Raw genomic sequence first — 12,183 nt, 5'->3', positions numbered from 1 at the left:
AGTAGTGTTGAACTACTCTTAGTTCTTAGTATAATACATAAAATTACCTTTCTAGAACTTGTTTGACCTTTCTAGATATGAGTTGTTGTATTGAACTAGTCATAGTTCATACTTTTAATAATTTTGATATAATCAATCAAGAATATAACCTGAAAAACACCTCTAAAGCAACCAATCCTGAATGGGTTTTACATGATATTTTTGAAGGTGTTGAGCTAGATCGTTTTTTTTTTTTTTTTTCAATTTTAATGTCTTCAACCAGAGTATAAGGTTGTTTAAACTGATTGAGTAGTGTTGAGCTACTCTTAGTTCAATACATAAAAGTACCTTTTTATAACTTGTTTGACCTTTCTAGAAGATATTTTGCCATTTAAATGTTGATGATCAGAATATTGTAAACTGATTTTAGGTGATATTTTGAAAGATATGAGTAGTAGCATTGAACTAGTCATAGTTCATACTTTATTAAATTTGAAAATTCTGTTCAGGACTTTTATAATTATCTTAACTGAGATATTTTACCCATTTTAATGTTTTTAAACACAATATAACCTTTCTAAATCACATGTAAGAGATTAGTTGCATTGAGCTAGTCTTGAAATAGCTGTTCTTAAACTTTATAATCAGCTAGAATGCGATATTTTAATGTTGACAATCAGAATACTACAATAACTTCTCCTCTAAACTTACTTTAAGTGACTTGAATTTGATTTGAAGTAGTGACAAGTTGCATTAAGCCAGTTTAAGTTTTAGTTCTTATTCCAATAGATGTTAAAGTTGCTTTCTGGGTATATTGAGGCAACTGGAATAATATAATTTGGGTATAAATATTATGAACGTGATTATAAATAAATAAGCTTTCTGGAAATTCTCAAATAGAAGACAGTTTGGTGTTTTAATGCTTTCAGTCAAAACATCTTTTCAAAGGTGACTTTAGCTGACTTTAAGTGACTTATGTTTCAAGACCAAGTTGCAAGCACATACAAAAAAAAAACATTTTGTATTTTATTTAATTTTATTTTATTTTATAAACCCATACAAAATACTGATTATGAATCTCCCAGCAATGAAAACATTTACCATTTTTCATCAACCTGGAGCCAAATAGCAATCCTTTTTTTTTTTACTACTTTCTGTTTTGCTCATTCATTTATTCATTCTTAAATATTCTTAAACTACCTTTCTAGATCTTCTCAAGCAACTCAAACACAATATTTTCTCAATCAGACTCTTGTAAACTGAGTTTGAGTGTCATTTCAAAGGCTGTGGCCAGAGAGCGTCAGCATTACTATCATCTGTTGTAGGCGTTTATACTTGGGCTTATTTACTTTGTCAGACTTTGGGCCTTCTAATTGTTTGGCATCCTTGTTGGATAACGGGATTGGAGTGACTCTTTTTGCCAGCGTCTCTTGCACAGTCAGCCGGTGTAAAACAAGCTCCATAGGCCGCTTAAAGATCAGAACGAGAGAGCGCTTATCCGATATAAATAGAGTATGTGGCCATTTATTACCATAGAGACTGTGATTCACTGTTCCTGTTAATGCCCTACTCTACCTGACAGGTTAATTTCAACCTTTCTTTTCAATTTCAATTGCTTTGTGCGTCTATTGTAAAAGAGAGTCATAAAGAAGGTTCTTAGTTTTATTGTTGTGAACTCGAATGTAGGGTTGTGCCGATAGACGATAGTATCGTGTATCGACGATAGTTAGATATCGCCAGTTGCTGATGCCTTTGACGATAGCCAGATGATTATTATTATGATCCGTCAAAAAGGCGCCTAACTTTAGCGATGCAGTGCAGAGAGTCAGTTCTAGGAGGCTTCAGAAACTTGCTGTGGTATAAACACACGCATAGAGTGGCCACGTCGCCTTAACGCGCCGCATGGGGAAGAGATTTATTCGTCATACAGTGTAGATAAACTGATTATAATGGGAGTGTTTTTTAAAGTGCACCTCACACTAGACTAAGCTACACTAGTTAGTGATGAAGTTCTTTGATAATGTAAATGTTCTTTGCTTGTTATTTGTAGTAAAATGTGGTTTAGGCTGAATTAAATACGATATATCAGAATCCGTCGGTATATAGGAAATGTAAACATTCACCTCAGTAACATCTGCGGTCATTAGAATTACTGTGCGATAAAATGGCACTAAACATATGCACGTGAATTACACGCGCACCGTTTCTCCTCATTTTATATGAACTGAACTACAACATGAACTGATGACAGCAATCAGACATACAGCGGTAACATTATTGCAATATGACGGGTAAAGAAAGATACATTCATTTACATTCAAGCACACACATTTACCACTCACTGAAGATAGCAGAGAATGAAACCGAAAGTAAACTTGAACTTCTCCGGCAAAACTACAGTCAGTGCTTTGTACACGCACAACTTAGTCACATGCCCAATAACAAGACTACCCTTACAAAAGGAATAAGGAATTTAGTACATAGAGATTATTAAATAAATTAGCACGATAGTATCGTGTATCGGTGATCTCACAGGCTGACGATAGGACGAAATGAAAATTGAGTATATCGCCCAACACTACTCGAATGGTTATGTGCCTGAAAAGGAACAATTGGCATGAATTCTTTAATGCATGAAGAGTAAATCAAAGGTGTGTTTGCATACTGAGCACCTGTGTATTAGTGTATCTCTTTTGCATGGCCTTCCTGTGCTGGATGTCAGGTCCAGTGGTCCATAAAGATTAGGTGAAGCTGTTCTCTGTTCTGTTGTTAAATACAGAAAAATCCACAGCTGTGTCATCTCATTGAGTCAGAATCGAGGGTTTGGTGAATTCAAGAGTTTGACAGTCAGCTCAGATCCACTTCAGCGCTGCTCTAAAAGGACGGCAAGACTCTGCTGTATAGATTTGCATTGGTGTGTTATTATGAGCTGTTGGTGCAAGGTGGTATTTTATTTTATTATAAATTAATTCATTTTTTTTTTCTATTTTAATTTATTTATTTTTATTTTTATTCTGTTTTATTTCTTATTTGCTATTATTTACTTGTTTTTAATTTAATTTATTTATTTAATTTTTATTTTATTCAGTTTTGTTTTGTATTTTATTTCATTTTTTTTGTTCTTTTATTTTATTATTATTTAATTGATTCTGTTTATTTATTTTATTTTATTATTTCATTTTATTTTATTTATTTTGTTTTGAGTTCTTATTTTGATGTTTTATACGGTTTTGATGTTTTATAAACGCTTTTTATTAATTTATTTATTTTATTTTAATTGCATATTTATTATATTTTACTTTTTCATTTTGTTCCATTTGATTTTGTTTTGTATTTTATTTATTATTGTTCTTTAATTTTGTATTATTTAATTTGTTGTTTATTTGTATGTATTTTGTTTTTAATTTAATTTAATTTAATTTATTTTGTTTTATCTTTACAGTTTGATTTCTTTTTGGTGTTTTATACTGTTTTTAATTCATTAATTTATTTTAATATTTTATTCAAGTTATTCTAACTGCATGCATAGTTATTATATTTTACTTTTTTAATTTTATTCCATTTGATTTTGCTTTGTATTTTATTTATTATTGTTATTTTTTATTATTTAATTGATTGTTTATTTGTATTTATTTTTTATTTTATTTTTTTGTTTTGGCTTATAGTTTGATTTCTTTGATGTTTTATACAGTTGTTTGTTTTATTAATTTATTTTATTTTTTATGCTAACTGCATATTTATTATATTTTACTTTTTAAAATTGAATTCCATTTTATTTTTTTTTGTATTTTATTTATTATTGTTCTTGCATTTTTTTTATTATTTAACTGATTCTGTTTATTTGTATTTTTTATTTTGTTTTATTTTATTTTATTTTATTTTATCTTATAGTTTGATTTCTTATTTCGATGTTTATACTGTTTTTAATTTTATACATTTATTTTAATTGCATATTTATTATATTTTCTGTAAAAAATTTTACTTGACCCCTTAGGATTTTTTTATCTGTTTTATCATCCAGCAGGTGAGAATGGTGCATTTGTTCATGTGTTAAATTAACAATAGCGATTGATCATTTCCTTAAATCATGCGTCAATTGCTGCAGAACAACTTTGTAGCTCACATACACTGCTAAATAAAAGTTTGTGTGGGACTAAAGGCATGATTTTGGCCGTCTATGACACTTAAAAGTGAAAGGTCACTTTTATTAGGATCAATTGGTTGTCGTTGTTGTGATCACCAGCATCCGGTTTAGTCTCATTGGTAAAGGAGCCTGAACTGTCTGTGAGATTATTGCTATATATGATCTTTGACTTCCATGATGTCTACAATTAGAGTGTTTGTAAACACAGAAGCCGAAGCGCTGCCTCTGTCATGCCTGGAAAAGGAATCGTCTTAAGGCTAGAACATACAGTGCGGCGCTGTTGATCGGATGAACTCAGTGATCTTGTACAGGAAGGTAATTTTGGCTGGTACCGTCAGACCCGTCTGATTCTGCCCAAGTTTGACCACTGGCTGATTGTAATGGAACTATAAAACTTTCCTGAGTTTCCAGTTGCTGTAGAGTTTCTGGCAGCTTGGCATGGTGTGTTTGCCAGCTCATGGAGTGTTACTTAAAATTGCACTTTTTTTTTTCTTTCCTTCTCTGATTGTGCAAATTATCAAGCTCAAGAGTTTAATAGTCAGCTCAGATCCACTTCAGCACTGCCCTAAGAGGACATGAGACTCTGCTGTATATATTTGTATTGGTGCGTTATTATGAGCTGTTGGTACAAGGTGATATTTTATTTTATTTTATTTTATTTTATTTTATTATTAATAAAAATAAAATATTTTGGATGCTGTCGTATCCCCCCCCCCCCATTTTACTTTTTTATTTTATTCTGTTTTATTTCTTATTTTATTTCATTTTATTCAGTTTTTAATTTTATTTGTTTAATTTATTTATTCTGTTTTATTTTGTTTTGTATTTTTTATTTGTTTTGTTCTTTTTTATTTATTTTTTTATTATTTGATTCTGTTTTTTTATTGCATATTTATTATACTTTACTTTTTAAATTTTATTCCATTTGATTTTTTGTATTTTATTTAGTATTGTTATTTTATTTTGTTATTATTTAATTTATTATTTATTTGTATTTATTTTGTTTTTTATTTTATTGTTTCATTTTATTTTATTTATTTTGTTTTATCTTAGATGGCTCCATCAGCAGATACGGAAAAAAAAAAAAAATATATATATATATATATATATTTCAGATTTTTGTTTTGCTGTCTAGAAATCTAGACATCTTTTAGAAATGCAGGAAAATTTACAGCTTTAAAGATGAAGTTACAATATTGTATAAAAAATTATTTTGTAACTTTGTCTTGCTTTAGAGACATAACTTTTTTGTTATTTATTTATTTAGAATACTTAATCAGAACTTGATAAATCTCTCATCAAAAGCAGAAAATGTATGCTGTTTTTGTGTACCATGAGCCAAATGTCCATCTTTTTATTCATGGTTTCTGTTTTGCTCACTCATTTATTTTCGGTGTGTGTTTTTCTGGATGAACGGAGATCATTGTGTAGCTTTTGAACAGCTGAATGAAGGGCTGTGACGTCTGCAGTGTTATAAGCATATCTGTAATCTAGGTCATTTTGATGAAAGTGGATCACGTCTCGTGAGATTAGGCGTTACTGTATCAATTGTCTGTAGTCATAGATGCACATGGGAATGTGAAAAATATTGTAGAATATAATGATAGTCCAAAGCTAAAATATTCAAAGTGTAAATGGATAAACACTTCACAATTTACAAATCAAAAGTTCAGAATCTTTTCATAAATCTGTCCATAAAGTGCCAAATGCTCAAAATCAGTTGATGCTTTTTATAGTCAACATGAAATCTGAGTTTACTGTTTACATTTTACTTTCCCTGGAAATGCATGAACTGAACAATTGTAAATCTTGAATGCCATGTAAATCGCTTTGGATAAAAGCGTCCACCAAATGCATAAATGTATTTTCTTAAAGGAATAGTTCACTCAAAAATTTAAATGTGATGAAAATGTCTTCACCCTCAGGCCATCCAAGATGTAGATGAGTTTGTTTCTTCATCAGATTTGAAGAAATGTAGCATTGCATCACTTGCTCACCAATGGATCCTCTGCAGTGAATGGGTGCAGAGTCCAAACAGCTGATAAAAACATCATAATACACAAGTAATACAAACCACTCCAGTCCATCAGTTAACATCTTGAGAAGCCAAAAGCTGTGTGTTTTTTAAGAAACAAATCCATCAAGACATTGCTTCTAGATAAAAGTCCTTGGCTTTAAGTAAAAAAAGTCATCTTGACTGAATGAAGAGAGAAATATGCACAGATCAAGCATCATTTACAAGCCAAAACAGTCCAAAATGGCTCTAAACAAATATGTGGGTTGATTTTTTTTTTTTGATGAGAGAGACAACAGGAGACTTTTATTTAATTTTTTTTAATGACCTCATATTTTAGCTGGAATTAGCAATTTAAAGTTAAAAACATCTTAATGAATGATTTGTTCTGTAGAAACAAACTCGTCTACATCTTGGATGGCCTGAGGGTTAGTACATTTTCAGCTCTTTTTAATTTTCCTCATCTCATAAAGGTTTAAAACAACTGTGACGGACATTAAATATAGTCTGAAACACTAAGTTATATGATAAATGATGTGGTATTTGAGATTTTAGATATCTTGAGTATTTGGTGCTGTCCCAGCTGACAAAAATATGTTCCAAGAACATTTGATAATGTTCCCATCAAGTTATGAAATGTTCTGTGTTTCTATGTTGAATGTTCTATGAATGTTCAAAATATCATTTTTTTAATGTTAAAAAAGAAGAAAAACAACAGTAAGGGAGCATTTTAGAATTCTGCAAATGTTGTGGGAAAGTTACTTTCAAATGTTTTCTAAACCAAGTAACAGTTTGGTTGGATGCTCATCTAATGTTTTTAAATGTTTCAGAAGAACGTTACTTTAACAATAAATAACATTTCTATGCTAACTTTTGAAAAAAAAATCTATTTGTGTTACTGAAAGAATGTTTGTTCATAACTTTGAGAGAATCTTTCCAGAAAGTTTCCTATTAGCTGGGGTTCATCTATTGTCTTAGGGCTTTGTTGCATTTATAGTTGCTTTGATTCTACATAGTTGAAATTGTAAACACCTCAGCCAGGTTTTTAACATCTTAGCCAACATATTTTGTTCTGGTGAAGTTGTAGAACTGAAATAATGCAAAAAAATAAGATTAAAACTTTTTTTAATGATAAGAAATAGTATTTTGCTTAAGTTTGTTTCAGGCATTTTTGCTGATAATTTTCTTTTGCATTTGGCTTTTTTGGCACATTTATCCTCAATTTAATTTTCATAATCCATCTTGATGGTTTAGTTTTGTGTGTGTGTTCAATTTTATTATCTGATTTTTAATATTAATTAAAATGCTTAAAAATACTAATTACTGATTCAATAATATATTTTAATAGTACAATATACCACTTTAATGTCTACTTTATCATTTAAGTAATAATATAAAAATAATATAACTAAAATATATTTTTGCATTACATTAATGTGAATTTTGTTGGAAAATGAGCAAAAATAATGTCATAATACTGGAAGAATGTTTGTTTATACTGTAACTTTGAGAGAACTTTTCTACAACGTTAGAACTGTTAGCTAGGGTTCATCTATTGTCTTAGGGCTTTTTATATTGTTTGTAGTTGCTTCAACCAGGTTTTTAACATCTTAGCCAGCGTGTTTTGTCCTGGTAAAGTTGTAGAACTGGAGGTTGTGGCTTAACCGGTAGTAACATGATGCTAAAATCACCAGGGTTTCAGTTCTAGTTAAACACACTTGCTGATTAAATGTTTATTTTGAATACAAACAAACGTCTCTGTCAAATGCATCAATGTAAATGTCATGTATTCATGTACTTTGAGTTCTTTTTCTCCTAGAAATTGTCTACATTTGTGCACCAACCAGTTTGAACTAGTTTCAAACAAGTTTGCAAATGCACTATTGTTTCAGTCTGTATGAAAAATGACTCATATGCACATTAGAGCATCTTGTGGTTTTATTGCATAATCATACATTTACATTAATGCATTTTGCAGATGCTTTTATCCAAAAAGAGCAGAGAAACAAGCCAACAATAATCACACAATGCCAGATTTTTAAGAAAAACATATGCAATAAATAAATAAGGCTTACTTTTTCTTTATGCAAAATCTTTATAATATTTATATTTATAAAATGACCTGAATATTTTCTTAACAAGTTTTGTTTTGTTTATCTTATTGCATTTAAGTCTGAACATACATTTGGCTTTTTTTAGGACAATTTTATTCTCAAATTTTAATTTCAATCTGTATGAAAAATGACTCGTATGCACATTAAAGCATCTTGTGGTTTTATTGCATGATCATACAGTTACATTAATGCATTTTGCAAATGCTTTTATTCAAAAAGAGCAGAGAAACAAGCCAACAATAATCATACAATGCCAGATTTATTAGACTGCATCCACAGATTTCAATGGATTTTTTAGCTGGAAAACAGTCACGTTTGTCATTTCCAAAGGCTTTTTCTTTTAGGTTTACTGTTAAACATACTCTTGGACTTTACTGTTTACAAAGTGAAACTGTTCAAACAGCTGTGGCATAACAAAAGTGAAACAACGTGCCTTTCTAAATCGGAATTATATGCTGCTTTGAAATTATAGGTCTGAGGATATGAATAAAGCGATGCAATCTGAAAATAAATCCTATAGTGACGCAGCCCAGTCCAGATGTTTATTTAAATCACTGCAATTTAACATCTATATATAAGCACGCACTCAGGCGGATCAGTGGATGAAGTAATTGCATGTTTTTAGCTATACGTTTGAGGTTTTATAAGTGCTTTAGTGACAGGACACCATATGCCATCAGATTCTCTGAACGTCTGAGCTTGACCAGTGAACCGGAGGACATTGATCACCATCATGCTCTAATTATAGGAAAATCGTTACGTCTGACCGGCGGCAATGGATAGGAAGTCTGCTTTTTCCTAATTTACCCAATAGTGCACACATAACAGACCATAAACGCCTCTCACAAGCAAACAAACAGCATTTTAGTGGCAAATCCCATGCAATCAGCTGTATTCATATCTTTTCTCTCTCCATCTGTCTGTCTGTCTGATGCAGGTGATGGAAACCCAAGGGAAAGCAGTCCGTTCATCAATAACACAGATGATGATAAGGGAAATCTGTATGATGGGAAAAACATGGCACTTTTTGAGGTAATGTCTTTAAACTTTATTTCAATATCATTGAATAGTAACATTTCTTTTGCATGTTTTTTAAGAATAAAAGTTATTTTATTCTTATTTTAAAATCTAAATTTGAAAAATGTAAAATCTAAAATTGTATTTGCTTAAGTTTGTTTTAGGAATTTTTGCTGATGATTTGGCATTTGGCATTTTTTATGACAATCAAAAATAAGTTTTAATTTCAGTAATGTAGTGTGCAATTTTCAGTTTTAATCCAAATTAAAATGCTAAAAAATAAATTATTGTTTGCTCAACTCAAATACTAATTACTGATTCAATAATTATTTTTAATAGTACAGTAAATATCACTTTAAAGTATACTTTAAAATTTAAGTAATATAATAATAGTATATCTACAATATATTTATTGTTTACAGTAAAGTCATTTTTATTAAGAAAAACATACAATATAAATGAGGCATACTTTTTTCTTTATGCAATTTTTTTTTGTTTTTTTTTCATTCTTTAGATTTTAGGGTAAAATATGAATTAAAATTAAACTACAATCAAAACCACTTTGATGTATACTTTACAATTTAAGTAATATGATGATAATAATAATAATAATAATAAAAAGCAATTTTTTAAACCTAAAATAAAGTCATAATGGAAAAATATTAATAACAAAAAAATCATATTTTTGTATTAAGCAAAACATATGCATTAAATATATTACATATAAATATAATAAATAAAAAGAATGCATAAATATTATATTTCACAAAAACATGCAATAAATAAATAGATAAACAAACAAAGAAGAAAAAACAAACATACTTTTTCTTAAGGCAAATTATTATTATTATTATTATTATTTCATTCTTTTGATTTTAGGGTAAAATATGACCTGAATAACAAATTTTGTGATTTTTATATTATTGCATTCAAGTCTGAACAAACATTTGGCTTTTTTTTTTCGGGACAATTTTACATTATTTATTCTCAAATTTTAATTTCAGGCCGTGACCATGTAGTTTTCGTTAGATTCTCTAATTTTTAATACTAATGAAAATGCTAAAAATGATTAAAAATTTTACTGGTTCAAGTTGTAAAATACATAATTAACTACAAAATTAAACTACACTAAATGCCACTATGGTATATACTTTAAAATTTAGGTAATACAATAATAATTTTTTTTTTTAGCTTTTTTTAAACCTAAAATAATGTCATAATTATTATTAAGCATTAAATATATATATATATATGCAAAGTATAATATCTTTTTTAATTATTTTGATTTTAGAGTGAAATCTGTACAAACTTTGTGCTTATTTTCAAGCCGTCATGGCTTTTCCCTACTCTGTTTTCCACATTCTCGTTTGATGTTTATGACCCTAAATAAAGTAGTTCATGGGTCATAAGGTTTATTTTTGTACCATTTTATGATTTCGGACAGACAGAGCTGTTATTATGTCCTTTGATTTTAGTGCCTGCGTTTATGTTTACTCTTGGAGACATTGTAGAGGTTAGAAATGAGTCTTTTGTGTTTATTGGTTTGCAGTTTTTCATCAAATCCATGACCTTTACCCTTTCAGGAGGAGATGGACAGCAATCCCATGGTGTCTTCGCTGCTCAGCAAACTGGCCAACTACACAAACCTCACACAGGGAGTCAGAGAACACGAGGAGGCCGACGAGGATGAAGGTGCCAAGAAGCAAACAGTCAAGGTAGCGTACTGAGAGCCATTACTCATCATAAACATTTGCATGACTCAAGTCCAAGCTTTCGGACCGTTTCCTTTAAATTTGGCAGTGGAGAACTGACTAAGAACATTTTTTTCTGTAGACATGAAGTTACCTGAATGAGAGACACATGTGAAGCCGAGCTTTCAGTAGCATGACTTTCAGTTGCAAAACAAATCGGACACACATTCTCTACATTCTTTCAGCCTTTGTTGAAAATAGGACAGGAAATTAAGACAGGTCAGATCGTGACTACGGAAAGATGTTGGAAATGACCTGAACTTCACCATTCAGGAAATGCAATAAACCTTTAGTCTGAACCAGGGTTATTATATGTTAAGTAAAACTGATTTTTTTTTTTTTTTTTTTTTGATGTTTAGGGTTCCTTTTTTGGTAATGTTTGGTTCTTTGGAGATTAAAATGATAGTTTTTGATGTTTCATAACCGGTTCTTTGGTTCAGTATTTCGATTAATGTTTAACTAGCACTAAAAACTGAAATAAAATATTTTTAAAAGACTTCAAATTGTTTTATTTCAGCTAGTTAACAAGGCAACATTTCTAATTTTCATTTAGTTTTATTTTATTTTAGTACTAAATAACAAACTAAAACTGAAATAAAAATTAATTAACTATATACACATTTTTTTTAAACAAAAACAGAACTAACAAACATTTATGTGGTTCTTATGTGGTTCATTGGAGATTAAAAATATTGTTTTTGATATTTCATTGTTCAGTGTTTTTATTTGAAATAAAAAACTTAAAATGAAATAATTCTAAAATATATTTAGTACATATAAAAATCAATTTAGTTTTAATATAGCAAAATAACTAAAACTGAAATAAAATAATACAATTATTTATTTATATATATATATATATATATATATACACACACACACACACACACACACACACACACACACATACATACATACACAGTTAATGTGCAAAAACAAATAACTTTACATTTTTAAATTGTCAAAAAACATGTTTTGTATTATTTTTTGTTATTTTTACTTTATATCAAAAATGTGTTGCAACACATTTGTTGTGTTTGCATATTTAGTTTTATATTGTGCCTTGTTTTGTTTTAATTTAATTTAATTAATTTAAATGATACCTAAATAACATTTTTACTCTCTCTCTCTCTCTCTCTCTCTCTCTCTCTCTCTCTCTCTCTC

The 12,183-nt window shown here is 29.4% G+C and overlaps 1 protein-coding gene across 5 annotated transcripts in view; it reads left to right on the top strand.

Moving 5' to 3' along the window:
• Positions 1-12,183, top strand: part of slc12a7b (solute carrier family 12 member 7b) — a 70,228-nt gene that overhangs the window by 16,102 nt on the left and 41,943 nt on the right. For all 5 annotated transcript variants that reach the window (XM_073831035.1, XM_073831032.1, XM_073831034.1 and 2 more), the window contains exons 2-3: positions 9,189-9,283; positions 10,852-10,983. In XM_073831035.1, the coding sequence (XP_073687136.1) occupies positions 9,189-9,283; positions 10,852-10,983 (227 nt within the window). The remainder of the gene's footprint in view (positions 1-9,188; positions 9,284-10,851; positions 10,984-12,183) is intronic.

Source organism: Garra rufa, chromosome 24, assembly GCF_049309525.1.
Source record: "Garra rufa chromosome 24, GarRuf1.0, whole genome shotgun sequence".
In the NCBI taxonomy this organism is placed as follows: Eukaryota; Metazoa; Chordata; class Actinopteri; order Cypriniformes; family Cyprinidae; genus Garra; species Garra rufa.
This window is presented reverse-complemented; position numbering and strand designations above follow the sequence as displayed.